General features: G+C 41.6%; 1 protein-coding gene across 4 annotated transcripts in view; it reads left to right on the top strand.

The window, feature by feature from the left end:
* RABGAP1 (RAB GTPase activating protein 1) overlaps positions 1–17,141 on the top strand; it is a 151,198-nt gene that overhangs the window by 117,881 nt on the left and 16,176 nt on the right. For all 4 annotated transcript variants that reach the window (XM_060154385.1, XM_060154387.1, XM_060154386.1 and 1 more), the window contains 5 exons: positions 1,886–2,011; positions 2,617–2,760; positions 5,126–5,167; positions 5,428–5,556; positions 16,639–16,731. In XM_060154385.1, coding sequence (XP_060010368.1) covers positions 1,886–2,011; positions 2,617–2,760; positions 5,126–5,167; positions 5,428–5,556; positions 16,639–16,731 — 534 coding nt within the window. The remainder of the gene's footprint in view (positions 1–1,885; positions 2,012–2,616; positions 2,761–5,125; positions 5,168–5,427; positions 5,557–16,638; positions 16,732–17,141) is intronic.

Genomic DNA, 17,141 nt, shown 5'->3' with positions numbered 1-17,141 from the left:
ACCCTGAAAAATGAGAAGGGATATCCATTCTCTTTTGTACTTTACTGTATCATTTAACTTTTTTTAACATTGTTATGAAAATAATAAAACTGTTTTGAAAACAAGAGAGTGGAGAGTAGAGCAGTCCTGGTAAAGAGAATAGTACAGTATATAGAAGCCTTGAAATGGGGAAAACTTGGCATCTGGAAGGAACTGAAAGAAAGGCAGTGTGACAGGAGCATCACGAGCCATGGGGAATAGGGGGAGGGAGCTAGAGAGGTCCACAAGACTAGCTTGGAGGAGGGCTGTGGAGACCAGGCCACGCAGTCTAGATTTTGTTTCTCTAAGAACAGGAAGCTTTTGAAGAGGTTTAAGCCATTTCGTGTAGGTTGTAATACAAGTAAAACAAAACCACTTTGCATCTTCTTACTGTGAGCCTAGCTTGTTGGTATTGGTAGGCATGCAAAAATGTGATAAAGCTATGACACTGATAAAGAAGTCAAGATTTTTTTCCCCCCCAGCTTTGTTTACATCATAATTGACGAAAATTGTGTGTGTGTATATATAAGGTGTATAATGTGATGATTTGATATACCATACATTGTGAAATGATTCTCACAAGCTAATTAACACATCCTCAAGAAGTCAAGTTTTAAGTTTTTGTTTTGTTGTTTTAATCAGACTTTATATCTCAGAGTCTCACAAGTCTATGTGGTTCGTCTTTGTTCTCAATTTTCGTGCAAGGACATTTATCCCCATTTAAATGTCACAACCCTTTTAAAATGAGTTTCCCGATGAAATCCCCAATGTCTTGGTTTGAACTCTATGCTGCTTGCCATCGTGTTAAAATAAGTGCTTGTTTCAGAGTAAGGGCAGGTGTGCTACCTAACATCAGAAATGCCACTCTGGGCAGACCAAGTCTCTCCCTCAGTGAGTGGAAGAGTGAAGTTGCCTGCCATGGTAAAGACCTCAAAGGCCTGGTCCTTTGCCCCAAATGCCCTTACCTTTCCAACAATAATTTTCTATCCTTTTCTCATTATTACTTAGTCTGATTTGCTCTTTAGCTCTGCTTTATTCCCAGTTATTTCTTTGCTCAGCCCACCTCCATCATCTTGTTCCACAGAAGCCCACCCACCTTCTTGACATTTGGAAGGCTTGCTACAGTCATGTCATGCCTTAAATAATATTTCCAGTGCTCTTTTTCTATTTTGAAAACTAGACATTTTGCCCGGTTCTCAGGGAGATATTTTTCCATAAAGCTGTGGAAGATGTATAAGTGAGTAACATCTGTAAATAGAAGTGAAGTAAAGGAGGTTTTTGTACTATTTTAAGTATTACTGCAGGCGTTACTGTAATACTTTAAACATTTCTTCAAACCTTAGAATACATAAAGTTCTTCTGTAACTAACCATGTTTTTAGTAACAGTGACGAAGAAAAACATTTTTACTAAAATGAAATAACAGTTAAGGAGGTAAAATGATTTAACAAAGGTCTTATGATTTGGGAAAGATGAAACATATACTCGAGTATAGACCTGTTCCTACTCAGTTCAAGTCCTGCCCTCCCTATGAAGCCTGTTCCTGGCTCCCTCAGGAAGACCCAGGCTTTCTTGTTCTTGTGTTCCCACTGGTCTTTCTAAGTAGGCATTTTACAGCTATTGTATACTGGTTGTATGAGAGGCTCCTCAAGAACAGGAACAGTGTATGACATAGAGTAGGCATTGTTAAATATTTCTTGGTTGAATGAATGAATGTTACAAAACACAGCTGAGATCTGAGTTACTGCATATCACTAAATTTCCTAGTATTCAGATAGGAGAGTTGAAGGATAAATTTAATATACTGAGGAAACTTCTGTATATGTTTTTGATCCCCCACCCCTTCCCTCTTTGCCTGTCTGTTACAGATGCCTGAGGAACAGGCATTCAGTGTTCTGGTCAAGATCATGTTTGACTATGGTCTCAGGGAACTTTTCAAGCAAAACTTTGAAGATTTGCATTGCAAATTTTACCAGTTGGAGCGCCTCATGCAGGTAAGTAGAGAATCCAGCTTTGCATTTGCCAGTAGGAATGCAAGACTGGGAAGAGCGGGATTGATGAAATGGTGCCAAGGAGCAGGGGTGATTTCTAGCCCTCCAGGGTTAAGGACAGGTTTTAGGTTTTTCATTTCTCTCTATGTAACGATGATGCCACGATTAATACGGTGTTAACCCGACGGGTGTGAGCCGGGTTTTCAATCTCATAAACACCCAAAAGATCAGATGACTGTAGGAGCCTTTAACACAGCAAACTCAGTCAAGAAATATTCACCAAGGCTCTGAAGCTGACTGGTTAGAAATCTTATAACAAAAGTGAAACAAACTTTCCCAAACATTTCATAACTTGGAAAGAAAAACTGTCCTTCCAAATATTTGTCACCATTTGGGGATTCCTCTTCAGAGCTACTTTGTGGACTGGAAACGAGAGCTGAGTGCCAGTTTAATACCAGATGATAAGTGTTCTTCTCAGCACTTGGGCAGTTTTTAGAAAAACACAAATATGTGACTTTTTTGGCCTATTTCTGGCAGATTTATGAACCTCCTGAGTGAGAGTTCAACAGCTGCATATGTGCCCAAGACTAATTAGTTTGCTATTTCAGGAATACATTCCTGACTTGTACAACCACTTCCTGGATATAAGCCTTGAAGCACACATGTATGCCTCCCAGTGGTTTCTTACGCTCTTCACTGCAAAATTCCCTCTCTACATGGTCTTCCATATCATCGACCTGCTTTTATGTGAGGTACGTATCACACTTTGGCTTTTGTTTGTAGTGTCCTTCCTGTGTCACCTCTGTTAAAACAGAATTTGTTCTTCTCAGTTATTTTATTTCATTGCTGGAAAATCCAGGTTTAAGTTCCTCTTCCTTGGGCTGATGCTAATAATCATGTTTTGTCAAAGGTGCTCTCTGCTAAAAAAAGCACATTTGTATTAGTTAGGTTTGGCTGCATTGAAGAAATCCAAAATAACAGTGACTAAATAAAGTAGAGGTTTATTTTTCTTTCCCATGTAAAAGAAATCAGAAGGTTGGCAGTAACCTACCTTCCTCAGAGTGCAACTCTGATCCGTATGGCTGGTTAGAGCTCCAGCCACTGTCTCTCTATATTTAAGCTAGGGGGTTTAGGGGTTCGGGGAGGTTGCATCCCCTCTTTTAAAAGACATTTCCTGGAATTTCCACCTGCATTTCTTCTTAACCTCTTATTGACCAAAAGTTAGGTACCTGACCATACCTAGCTTCTAAGGGGAGTTTTTTTTTTATTTAAGCTGACTAGAAATTTGCTAAAACGTGGGGGTCTATTACTGAAAGAAAATAGATATTATAGTAAATAACAATCTTTGCCTCAGCTTAGTTTTGGGTTTTAGGGTATGTGTGTGCCTAAGAAGAAAAAACTAATTTCAAAAATAATACATGTTTGTTATAGAAACTATAAGCAAAAAGATTTAAAAATACTTCTAATCCCAGTCTAGAGGGAAACTACTTTTAACATGTTGGTGTATATTCTTTCTGCCTTTTCATATATGTGTATGTGTAATTTCTATATGGAACAGTTTTTTTTCATATGGAATATTATGTAATAATGTATATTATGGTTTTATATCTATATAAAAATACATAAAAATACGATTATGCTATATATGCTATCTGGTAACCTCTTTTTATCTCATATACTTGACTATCTATAGACAGACACCTCCACATGTATACCATCCTTATTTTTAATTATCCCATATTCAAAACGTATAAAAATCCATTAAGAAATTTGTATCTTCTATCTAGCTTGAAACATTATAAGAAACAGCATTTCAGATATACCATTATTCTTTTTTTTTTTTTTAAAGAAGATGTTGGGGGTAGGAGTTTATTAATTATTTTATTTTTGCTGTGTTGGGTCTTCGTTTCTGTGCAAGGGCTTTCTCTAGCTGTGGCAAGCAGGGGCCACTCTTTATCGCAGCGCGCGGGCCTCTCACTATTGCGGCCTCTCTTGTTGCGGAGCACAGGCTCCAGACGCGCAGGCTCAGTAGTTGTGGCTCATGGGCCTAGTTGCTCCGCGGCATGGGGGATCCTCCCAGACCAGGGCACGAACCCATGTCCCTTGCATTAGCAGGCAGATTCTCAACCACTGCGCCACCAGGGAAGCCCCATTATTATTATTATTATTTATTTTTTTTTTTTACGGTATGCGGGCCTCTCACTCTTGTGGCCTCTCCCGTAGTGGAGCACAGGCTCCGGACACGCAGGCTCAACGGCCATGGCTCACGGGCCCAGCTGCTCTGCGGCATGTAGGATCTTCCCGGACTGGGGCACGAACCCACATCCCCTGCATCGGCAGGCGGACTCTCAACCACTGCGCCACCAGGGAAACCCAGCCCCATTATTCTTAATTAATGCCAAGTATCCCATTCTTCGGATATATCATAATTTATGTAACCAATTCCTAATCTCAAACCTTTGTCTAGTTTTTCACTATTATAAACAACCATTCGTTAAGTAGTTACTGTGGGCCTGGTGGCATGCTAAGTAACCTACATAAACTTTTCAACTAATTAGTTCAGAAAACCATTGGGAGACTATTTGTTATGGAACTTGAGGCCCAGAAACTTTAAAAGTTTAACACTGTCAGCAGATTTTAGGGCCTCACCTGAGCTGTCCTTTGCCCCACTACTCCTAGAATGATTAGATTAAGAAAGGCAGATTAGAGGGAACCCTGAGCAGATTCAGTTCTGGGTCCTAGGGCTCATGGACAGAGTGATTGTTGTACTTGGAGTGAGCAGTATAGAATACAGGAAGAGCCACCAGGAGTTACTTCCTGAGAGATCACAATTTTATGACTCTAATGTTTTAGTTCGGAAGCATAGAATACTTTGAAAAGCATTCTTGAATTGCGAGAATAGCTCTAGAAAAGCTCTTCTCTCAAAAAAATGGGAGACTGGGTCTACCTTAAGTGGTTTTTCAGTGGTTGCCCTGTAATTTCTTTCCCCAAGATATTTTCAAGATTCATTCCTTAAGTTTTTACAGTTTATCTAAAAATTGTGGGGTATTCTGAAGACAAACAGCTTTTAATAATCCATATATAAACACTGAAAATGTTTTCTGTGTTTTCTTTTAGGGAATAAGTGTTATTTTTAACGTCGCCCTTGGATTATTAAAGGTACAGTACACATTTATTTGTAAGCTGGGTTATCTGGTATTCCTTGTTCAGCACTTGCAATATCTTGGTCTTAATCTCATTCTGAACAGCCACCATGCTCTAGCATTGTCCCTGACAGTGGATATGTGCAAGTAGCTCTGCAAAGGCTACAAAGTATCTTCTGGGGATTATAAAGGTGCTGGGATTATAAAATCCTTCTTGGGCACCTTCATAGCAGAAAACTTTTTCTGTACATGGTTGTATTTTCTTCTTTCTTCAAGACTTCCAAAGATGACTTACTATTGACAGACTTTGAAGGTGCGCTGAAGTTCTTCAGGGTTCAGCTTCCTAAGAGATATCGCTCAGAAGAAAATGCAAAAAAACTGATGGAATTAGCTTGCAACATGAAGGTAAAATCATTTTTGCATTAATTTAGATTCCTGTTAATATCAAATTGTCAACATTTATAGTACATTAATAATAATGTTTTCTTTTGTATTGTATAATTTTCTAAATATTTTCATATATATTACAGCCTATGAATTAAATATCAGGTTTCATGATTTCTACTGTGCTGTCCTTTAACTTTCAGTATTCGTTGTTATGGTCAGAAATTCCCTAAAATGAAAGTAATAATACATGAAGGAAACTTATTCACTATTTATCACTTCCAGTGAAGCATTTATGATTTGTATCATTTTTTTAAGGTTAAAAAAAAAGAAGAATCTCCTTGTGTTCATGTTATAAAAGTTTTGTTTTTAAAGAAGAAAAAGTAATTGAGGGAGTTTAGTTTGGAATTTGAGAGGTGGAGGCAAATGGGAGACAGAATAAATAGCTGTATTGAGATGCTTATAGGGTGCATAAAAGACTGACTGTCATATTTACTCAGTGTGTCTCCAGAGGGTAGAATTGTGATCAGTGTGTCGGGGGCAGATGTGGTAGGAGAGAAGCTTCACTATCTACTGAATTAGAGTACGGACTGGGAATTAGAGAGAGATCTGAATTCAAAGTTATTTCACCTATTTAAGGCACAATTTCCTCATCTGTAAAGTAATATTGGATTTCTGGTTCTGGTTATATGTCAGACTGAGCTAACTCAGGCTACCCTTCTTTAAACATTTAGAGATGCTAAATAAAGTATAATCCAAGAAATGTTTAAATACCTGGATGAACTTGAAAGAAAAAAGAGAAATACCCAGGTGCCTTAAACAAAGTGGCTCAGTGTATTGTGTGTGATAATAAAAGAGCATTCCAAGGGAATATAGAACCAGAGGTAGGTATTAGGATTTTACTACTCACGAAGACAAGACATGATTTGGGGCCTTCTGGAGGCCCCAAAATGAAACTGAAATCTCTGCATAAAGTTAGGACTTCAGAATGGCCACCCTGTTTGTAAAAGCAGGAATACAAAAACTACATATTAGCCTGATAAAAAATAGGAATCATGATATAAAGTGAATGGGGGATTTGGGGGGGAGGGAAAGGAAATAGAACTTCTAGAAATTAAAATAATCATTAAAGTTATCGTTCAATGTAAAATGTTACATCCTTCACAAGTATTATGGATAACATTTAATGATATTTTACCATGTGCTAGGTACTGTGATTAAGTGTTTTTACGTGTGAGGATTGTACAGTGCTTACCTTAGTGCCTGATAATTAGTAAGGGTTTAAGAAATAATGGCTACTACTATGATTATTTCCTCCCTGGTTTTTCAAGCAGAAACAAACTCTTTTCAGTAACATTTATACCAGTGATGGGTTTGCACGCAGCACACAGCCAAATGAGCTCTGAGCTTCTTGGAGTTGCTTTCTGTCCCAACCTGGTTTAGCATACAGAAGGATGCTGACTCTTACTTATGATTTCTTCCCCTCCAAAACCTGCTTCTTCCTCAGTGTCCCCATCTCCAGTTTGTGGGACCTCATTGCTCAGGCCTGAAAACTTGATACCATCCTCTTCTATTCTTTCTTTCACACTTAACATCTTCATATTCCACATCCAAGCCCTATCATCAAAATATATCCTGAATCTGATCACTTCTCAACCCTTTCATCACCAATGCCCAAGTCTAACCATCTCATCACTTCTCTTCTGGAATATTGCAGTCGATTCCTTGGTCCTTCTGTTTCCACAGTGATTTCCTCCCAGACTCTTTTTGATCTCATCTCTCTCTTGCTTAAAACACTAATGGCTTCTTATCTCAGAATAAAACTCAGGTTCTTGCCTTGGCATGCAAGGCCTGGCACCATCTCACCTCTGACAGTGTGATTTCAACTACTACTACTTTTCCCCCTTACACTTTTCCACTTCAGACACCCTGGCCTCCTTGCTGTTCTCAGACATGCTGAGCATGTTCCCTCTGCAGGCCTTTGTACGGGCTGGTCTCTCTGCCTGTAATGTTGTTCTCCTTGCTGTCCACATGGCTTCACCCTCACCTCATTCAGTCTTAGGCTCAATGATCATGTCATCAGAGAGGACTTCTCTGATTACAGTGTCTAAAGTAGCAGCTCCCCCCAACTCTTTACACCCTATCTCCTTATCCTGTCATATTTTCTTCATGTCACTTATTGATACTTAACATTATTTTATATGTTTGACTATTATCTGCGTGCCCCCTGTCCCCATGCTGGAATTAAGCCTGTGACAGAGGGGACTTTATCTCGTTTGTTTATTGCTGAATTCCCAGAACAAGAACAGGATCTGACATGTAAATATTGGTTGAATGAGTGAATAAATGAATATTCTGTTGAGCTTCTTCCAAGTGTTTTACAAAGAAGAGTTAACATGGATTTGGGCAAGGCTTAAAAATAGCTTCTAGCTAAAGGTTTACCTTTTGGGTTTTCATTAGCTTGAAACACTTTAATAATAAATGGATTCTTTATTTCCAAAGTCCAGATGGGAGGTGTCTAATGTCTTTTTCCTTGCCTTTGCTTCCAAAGAATTAAGGTAGACAAGGCCGCACAGCACACGTTATTATTTGCTTAGATACGTAATTCCTTTTGGTCTTGGAGAGCCCTGCATGGCTAGGGTACACTTTGGATGATTTCCCCTACTTGCACATGGTTTCAGGTGAGAAAAATAGTAATTTTTCTTGAAATTGACTCATCACGGAAAGCCTACAGATTCACCAGGACATGAGAGAGTGAGCTTTTTCTGTTAAAAGGTGGGATATGGTGTGTACAGTTTAGTTAGTGATGATTAGTTTCACTCTGGCAGCTATACTTAACACCAAAAAATATTAAAGGAGATATAGGCAATAGTTGAGCCAATTATTGGCAAAGGACTTCAGTCACAGTGATAATTTGTCAGCTCAAAAATAAGAGAAATCATTGGCAAGCTCAGTTATGAGCCCTGCATTACGTAGACTGCATGATGGAGGAGGGCCTCAGTCAGCACAGAGAGTGCATAGTATCTCTGGTTGTTTGGAGACCCTCTAGCCATGGAAAAGGGGATTCCTGCTAGGTGAATGCTTTGGAAACTAGCTTCTGAATTTCTTGGTGTAGAATTTAGAAAGGAACATTGGCCTTGTAACTCATTCAATCCCATTCCATTATTTTTTAATTAAAAAAAAAAGTTGTGACTCAGTTTTCTCAGTTGTACTTCCTAATTAAGGTGGGAATAGGGAATGCTTTACCTCACATGCCAGTCCAGGAAACAGATACCTATTCTTGTTGTTGTCTTTTGTTGTGTTTTAGCAGTTACAGTGTTGTAATTTCCAGTATTTGTACAGATTTTATAAGAATCTCATTTGTTCCTCACAGTACCCTGTGAGGTGCAAAGGGCAAATCAAGTATGGAAACTGAGGCTTATAGAAGCCAAGTGACTTACCCGGCTGATACTGACTGGGCAGTGACAAAAGCCCTGTTGGAACTCAGGCCTTCTGACTGCGTGCTCCCAAGGCTTTCCGCCCTGTTTCATGGCCTCTTATTTCAGAAGGCGGCAGGAACCAAGTTTGGTGCAGCAGTATCTGCAATGGCCACAAGGTGGGTCTGTTGCCCAGAAAGGTCCACTGTCCTCTCGGTGCCTGCGTCTTCCTTTTCTCCATCAATCTCTCAGTATCTGTCTTTACTTGCCTCTCCTTTTTTTTCCTCTCTCTCCTTTCTTCCCTTTTACTTCTCCCCTTCTTCTCCTTAATTTATTATGGGACCGAATTTTTTTTTTTATTTCTTACAGAGTTTTAGACCCCTGCTCTTAATCTAAAATTTAACAACATACATACATACATCAAAACTCATATAGCCGTCTGTTGAATTTCTCTCCCTCCATGGGTCAGTGACCTGAGATGGAAAAGTTGTTTCCACTTGCGATATAAGATCTAAAAGGAATTTCACTTTAAATAGATTGTTCAGGAGATCGGGAATGGTCCTAGGAGCTCCACAGCCCTTTCATACCCATAACTGTGCCATGCATCATCTTTAGTGGAGGGAAATGGGAAAAAAATAATTAGGTCTTTTAAGTTTTGACTCAAGAAATATGTGAGAGCAACTGTTTCTTTGTGTGTCTATACAGGAATTTTGAGAACAAGTCTGATACGTGAGGCTGGTTTAGAAGCAGCAGGAACTATGCTAAAAGAGATGGCTCAGTGGGTTTCTTAGATCAAATCTGAATACTTGACCCTTTGGCTGTAGAATCCTGCCTGATGTGAAATGGAATTTCTGAACCATGGCTTCATTGGAATTTGTTATGTCAAACATAAAGTGAATATGCTAGGCTTCAAACTACCTGTAAGAAAAGATATTATTACAAAAACCAAATAGTAATATCTGTCAATTAATGTAATCCTGACCATTTGCTATTTGGAGAAACAGAAAACTCTTTGGCATTTGGGGATATTTGCCCTCAGGGCATGTTTTTATTCATGAGCCTAAAAGCAGCACTAGTTTGAACTTCATTCTCCGCTCAAATCATTTGTGTAGTTAGTGTGGGTTTGGGTTTTAACTTCTGTGTTTGTAGTGACTTCATCAGTCTTTTTTCTTGATATGTTCACAGAAGCTTGTATAGTGTCTACACATAGTGAATTTATCCTTAGAGTGACCATATGAGGTCATTTTATGGATGTGTGTACTGAAGGTTAGAGAATTGAAGAAAACTCCCAAAGGGCACAAAGTCAGGGATGGAATTGAGATTAGATCCCAGGAATTTCAGACTCTAAAGTCAATGCTTATCATCATTGTGCTTTACTGTACCTGAGGGATTGAATGAATGGGACAAGAGCTACTTCTATTGGTCCACTTTTGGTGATATTTATCATATAATGATGGGTAACTCAGTCTCTATGTCAGTGTTGAAACTTACCTTTTGTACACTGTAGCTGAGTTCCATTTTCCTTATAACTAGACCTGGCTAGTTTTACAAGATATCTTTACGTGTTCCTACCTTTTAGAATTAGATTTCATGAGGAAGCTTCTGAGTGGGTTCTCTCTTTCTCTGCATTGAACCCTAAAGTTTGCTGGTTGTTGCAAGGGTAGCAGTGTTCACTACCTTCTTGTTTTATTTTAATGAGTTCCTCTCCCTTGGTCCTTATCTGCATGTGATTCGTCTGCTAATAATTTGCTTCTTGCATTTTAGAAAAATACTCTGATGGTAGAACAAGGATGCCTAATTCTATTTAGTTATCTTTGAGGGAGTGTGAGCCTGAACTGTTAGAATAAATTAAATAAAAAGGCTGAGAAATCAAATAGAATGTTGATTTGTTTCAAGTGGAGTCCCACAAACCTTGGCTCTCAAGCTGGCTCTGCCTCTGCTTTGTGAACTAAGGTAGGTTAGCACAGCAGGGTTGTAGAGAGAGAAATAAGACGATGCCTTTAAAGTAGTGGCTGCTCTTCTGATGATATTATCATCATCCTTCACACACCAGTGCTCTTTTGGCCCAGGCTGTTTTGATCTCCTCTGCCCAGGTATCTGCTTTCCTTAAGTCAGTTCAAGTCAACAAGCATTTGTAGATTGCTTTCTATGCCAAGAATATACTGTGCTCAGTACTGGGCATGCTACAGAGACGGGTAAAAAACAAGAATCACCCCAGACTTGCATTCTTGTCCTGGCATTGCTGCTGAACAGTCTGGGTCCTTTACTTTAGACAAGTCACTTTACCTAGCGAGGTCTCAGTTCCCCAGTACAATGAGGGTGATAATCCCTGCTGTACGCATCTCAGAAAGTCGTTTTGATGATTAAAGAAAATAGTAGATGTAGAGGTAGCTTGTTATCTTGAAACTTTTATGTAAATCTCAGGTTCTTGTAATCACTAACTGAAAAAGAACCATGGACTTGTGTCAGATTTCTTTATTTAGCAACGAGGACTTTGGGGTCGGGATCTCCTTAATGTGCCAGACCTCTTCCTGCCCACACTCACCCACACAGCATAACTCCAGTCCTGCCTCGCAGAGCTACTAACATTCAGCCTCCCACCTGCACTGGACTTTCTGTGAGTCCAGCCCAGCAGGGATTCTTGACTTTTGCAGGAACTTTATTTATTTTTTATTTATTTTAAAAATTTATTTATTTATTTTTGGCTGCATTGGGTCTTCGTTGCTGCACGCGGGCTTTCTCTAGTTGCGGTAAGAGGGGGCTACTCTTTGTTGCGGTGCGCGGGCTTCTCACTGCGGTGGCTTCTCTTGTTGCGGAGCACGGGATCTAGGTGCACGGGCTTCAGTAGTTGTGGCTCGTGGGCTCAGTAGTTGTGGCTCGTGGGCTCTAGAGCTCAGGCTCAGTAGTTGTGGCACACGGGCTTAGTTGCTCCGCGGCATGTGGGATCTTCCCGGACCAGGGATTGAACCCGTGTCCCCTGCATTGACAGGCGATTCTTAACCACTGCTCCACCAGGGAAGCCCCTTGCAGGGACTTTAAACCAAACTTCAGAATCAACTCCTAATATTTCCTATCAGCAGCCTGTTTCCTACTCTTCTGTGTTAAATGGACTTTGTTTAAATGGCTCATTGTTTGCAGCACATGTTCAGAGAAGAAAAGCAGATAATAATAATGTTACAGCCACCCTTTATTAAAAAGACTTCACTGTGTGCCAGCCAGGTACTCTTCTTAGCTCTTTATGTGTTTTATATCATGTGATCCTCATAACAGTAGTTCTCATAAGGACTGTTGGGATTTTCACAGATGAGGACCCTGAGGCTGAGATAAGGCAGCTTGCCCTCAGTCACACAGTAAGTCATCTGCAGAGCCAGGACTCAAGCCTTGGTCTGTCCAAGTTCTTACTGGCCGACGGTACTACCTCACTCCCACCAAGGTCAGCAGCCACTCTCATTCTTTCTCCATCAGTGTGGGCCACGACATCCCTGCCTGTTCCACGGCCTGATCGGGGGCCAGCTTTCCCAGGGCAAGTAGCACATGTTTTAAGAGAGAACCTTATCCAATTCCTGTGACAGATTCATGATAAGTGAGTGACCAAAGGAAAGGTGTTTTAGACTAATTTTTACCTCTACCAAAATATCAAACTGGCATGTTCCAAGTCTCCGCCTTCTCTCTAATTCAGGGTTTCTTAACCTGGGACTATGGATGGGCCTCAGGGAGCCCATGAGCCCTCTGAAATGGTGTGTAGAATGTTGAATTGCTGGGGGTGGGGTGGGGGTTAGCTTCTGTGCTTTTTTTGTGGGAACCATGGCTCTCAGGGGACATTCAAAGTGGTACTGTCTCAAACAGTGTTAAGAACCTTGTACTAATTGCAATGAGGTATAAAATTGGTTTTACCTAAATTACAAACTCAGCCTTAACCCAGGAAATTATTAGAATTTTTTCCTCCTTGAAAGTGTATTTAAACAGAACAGATTTCAAATTTAATCGTCTTTGAAGGCAAAAATACCTCTGTGTGTGAAGCCGTGATTTCCACAGCCTTCTGATAGGAGTCAGCCAACAGCGGGTGTGATTCAGAGATCTGCGGCTGATTCCATAGCTTCTCTTCTTCTTGAATTCAGTTAAAATTTTCGTGGTAGAAGTAAGAGACAGGCAAAATGAACCGTGGGGACTATGTCTCTTCATTAAGTATTTTCATGCTTACTGTGTGCCAGGTATTAGGAATTTCACAGTACATAAAGAGTTCCTGCCCTTGTGGAGTTTGCATATCCTGATCTGTGTACATCTTCGTATCATTAATGCTTAGCAAAGAACACTGCACATAGTGGGGCTCAACTATTGGATCAATAAATGTCCCTGCTTGCATCCTTATTGGGTTAAAAGGAAGGCCTTTGACTTTGATTTGTTCAACAGCTGACTGTTCCGATTATGTTCCAAGCATTGAGCTGGGCGCTAGAGGTATGGTGGTAAGCAAAACAGATGTGGCCTGTTTCCTAGTGGGAAGACAGTTAATCAAGTAAGCACATAAATAAATAATTGTGAACTTGGACAGCTGCCATGGAGGATTTGGCTTGACGCTATGAGAATATATAATGAAAGACCAAGCCTGATAGGGGGAAGAGACTGTCAGGGAAGGGTTCACTAAGAAGTGATGTGGAGGGACTTCCCTGGTGGCGCAGTGGTTAAGAATCCACCTGCCAATGCAGGAGACACAGGTTTGATTCCTGGTCTGGGAAGATCCCACATTGCCGCGGAGCAGCTAAGCCCGTGCGCCACAACTACTGAGCCTGCACTTTAGAGCCCGCGAGCCACAAGTACTGAAGCACACGTGCCACAACTACTGAAGCCTGCGCACCTAGAGCCCGTGCTCCACAAAAAGAGAAGCCACTGCAATGAGAAGCCTGCGCACCACAGTGAAGAGCAGCCGCCGATCACTGCAACTAGAGAAAGCCTGCCAGGAACAAGCAAAGAAGACCCAATGCAACCAAAAACAAAAACAAAAAAAAAAGTGATGTGGAGCTCTGATCTGAAAGGTGAAGAGGAGTGATCCAGGCACAGGGTTGCACAGGCAGGGGTACCAGGCTTGCAGTGTACGTTCGCTTTGGATGCCATTTCCATGTAGAAGACAGGTTGATGCAAAGGGGCGGGGCGGGTGGTGGTGTGGGTTCCCTTCTCATTAATTTAGCAAGCATTTCTGGGCGCTCTCTGTGCATGCGCAGGGGACAACAGTGAGTGAGACGCAGTTCTGACCTGGAGAAGGCACTGATAATGGGACAGGCGGGCTGAGAGGTGCTGGTCTTTCCTGGGTGCTGCCTCATAAGGACACTTGAATTGCTGCTTTTGCTGCTGATACCTCTCGTTCCTCATTCAGGCATCAGTCTTTTTCACAGGGTCTCTGCCTCAGAGGCAACCTGAACTAGTTGACTCTGGTATGCAGCCACATGCTCCGGAAGTCAGGATCAGCTATGAACCCATTATAAGCAGTGTTATGTTTGTTTATTTTTTGTTTGTAATGGGGTTGGAGTGGGTGGGGTAAGGCATTCAAGGGAAAGAGAGGGAAGAAGAGAGAGACCGAGAAGTGAGGCTGAGAGTTGGGAAGGCAAGTCTCAGCTGGGAAAGAAGTCAGAACTCTGGACCAGCAAGCTCTGCGTAGAGAAGTGAGCAGAGCTTTGTCTCAGAGAAGCCCAGGGTATGAGAATTGTTTTTAAACAGCGTTCACTTTGTTAGCTTAATTATAAATGTAATTCATGCTCAATGTAGAAAATGTGGAAGCATAGGAAACACAAAGAAATGCCCATATCCTATCACAGAACTGAAAGAACCAAATGAGGTGACATGTGTGAAGGGCCTGGCATGTCTGGGGCACTTATTACACACTAACTGCTCTTACAGTGTGAGGGAGAATCAACCCTTTTGCTCTGAGAATGAGACATTTATAATAAAGGCTAATGAAAGGTAGAAAAAATTACTTTGTAATTAGCCTTTTAAAATGTATGTTTATGAGAAAAATGTTAATTCTTCCTTACCCCAGCATGAGAATGACAAGTTGAAGAATCCTGAAGATTTGTGAGAATGTTTTGTAGGATTTGGTGTCAGTTCTCTTTTTTATAAAGCACGAGGGGAGCCTTGTATCCCTGCCCTTCCTTGTCATTTATACAGACTGACAGCAGAGAGTACTGGGAGGAAATGTTTGCTGCCCACAAGCCTCATTTAGTTTCTGTTCCTCTGCTATTGATCTGTTAGGATTGTTTATAAATTTACTGATCACAAAGTTGTTCTATTTAAGTGCTTTGTGAATCACTTACACGCACGATAAACATTCACCCCAGCATTGGCCTTAAACCGCAGAAGATCTAGGTTTAGGGATGTCTGTTTCCAGCTTGTGGCCTCACCCCAGGTGTTTAGTGGGCATCTTTCTATAGACTGCAGCCGGGGCATAGTGCTGCACGGCTCCTAGCTGCCTCCCCTCGGGCAGCGGCCAAACTCCAGGAGCAAACTCTAATTGAGGCAGGCCTGTAAACGGCCCGACAGGGCCAGGTGTCCACAGAATCAGTTGGAGAGGAACACCAGGCAGCTCGAGTAAGACAGAAAGGGAAGAATGGGGCAGGGATTGGAGATGCTGACATCAGCCTGCCAAAAACTTGGGCCTGTCCCATCCCCTTTCTATGGCTCAGTATTTTCTTCTGTAAACTAAGGAAGTTGGACTAGACTAGCTCTGTGATTCCTAGGAACTGGGGGCTAAAAGTCAGATTTGTGAGTCAGCAGTGTAGTAGTTTGTAGTGGTTGGTAAGAAAAAGCTTGAGAGAAAGAAGACAGTAGTTTAATGGGATGGAAGAGCAGCTAAATAGAACGCTCAGCAGAACTGTGTGTTTAAGGGCAGAGAGAATGTGCCTGTTTACAGGCAGCACAGAAGGTGCTAGTTGAAAGGAAAGTGGTAGATGGTAGGACAGTGAGGTAGCTACAGCTTGAACTTTGGATGATGCCTCGCGGCCTGGGCTCAGATCCTGAACCTGCTGGTCGCTAACTGAGTGACTTTGGTCAAGTCACGTAACTTCCTTATATCTCAGTTCACTTGCCTCTAAAATGAGGATACTAATGCCGTACCTTGTAGAGCTGTCATGAGGTCACAGAATGAAAGCACCTGCAGCAGTGCTGGTATGTGCTAAAGAAGTGGCCCATGAGGAGGAGGAGGAAGATGGACAGTCAGACCTAGAGCTCAGGTAGGAGGGGTTATCTGTTGGGTGCTCATTCTGACTACTGGTAAAAACTTCAGCAACCAGTTGTCCCCAGCAGACCCATGGACATGATGGTAGTCATTGAGTAAGAATTTTAGGTCCTGGGCTCATGTGCAGGAAACACCACTTTCATGGTAACTTGGGATGCCCAGGTCAGCAGAGGTCTTGGTCTTCAGGGCAAGCCCTGAAAGCACCCACCCGTTGCTGATCCTTTTTTTTTTTGGCGGTACGCGGGCCTCCCACTGTTGTGGCCTCTCCCGTTGTGGAGCACAGGCTCTGGACGCGCAGGCTCAGCGGCCATGGCTCACGGGCCTAGCAGCTCCGCGGCACGTGGGATCCTCCCGGACCGGGGCACGAACCCGTGTCCCCTGCATCGGCAGGCAGACTCTCAACCACTGCGCCACCAGGGAAGCCCCTCTGATACTTTTTAATTTGTGCTGTGCTTTATCCTACAGATTAGTCAGAAGAAGTTGAAAAAATATGAAAAAGAATATCACACCATGAGGGAACAGCAGGCCCAACAAGAAGACCCCATCGAGCGATTTGAGGTTTGTTTACGGCCTAGGTGATGTGAAGTGTTTTCAGCCTTTCATTTTACATAATTGTGCCTGTAACTAGCTTTAGTGAGTTCTTTTTAAAATTTAGTTTCACTATTTCTAGGGTCCAGTTTCAGTTTGAGTTTGCAAATGAGAAAGCAAGATTTGTTTTGCTTCAGACTAGCAGCCTAGTTTGTTACAGTTCGGTGGGCTTTTGTCACAGTTAATAAGAAGTAGCTGCTTGACAGTCACTTGAATTTAAGTATTTCTCTGTGGAGATAGAAGGTAAGCAGTTGTTGACTGGCAGCACGTTAGGACCAGCCACATCTCCCGTGATTCCCGTAGGACTCAGCAATTAGTTTTGGGGGTTAACCTGAGAAGTTGTCATTTCCATCTGATTTTTATGTCTGTAACTGGTTTCT

This window comes from Lagenorhynchus albirostris, chromosome 7 (assembly GCF_949774975.1).
Source record: "Lagenorhynchus albirostris chromosome 7, mLagAlb1.1, whole genome shotgun sequence".
NCBI lineage: Eukaryota > Metazoa > Chordata > Mammalia > Artiodactyla > Delphinidae > Lagenorhynchus > Lagenorhynchus albirostris.
The sequence above is the reverse complement of the archived record's forward strand: the minus strand, read 5'-3'. Positions and strand labels throughout refer to the sequence as shown.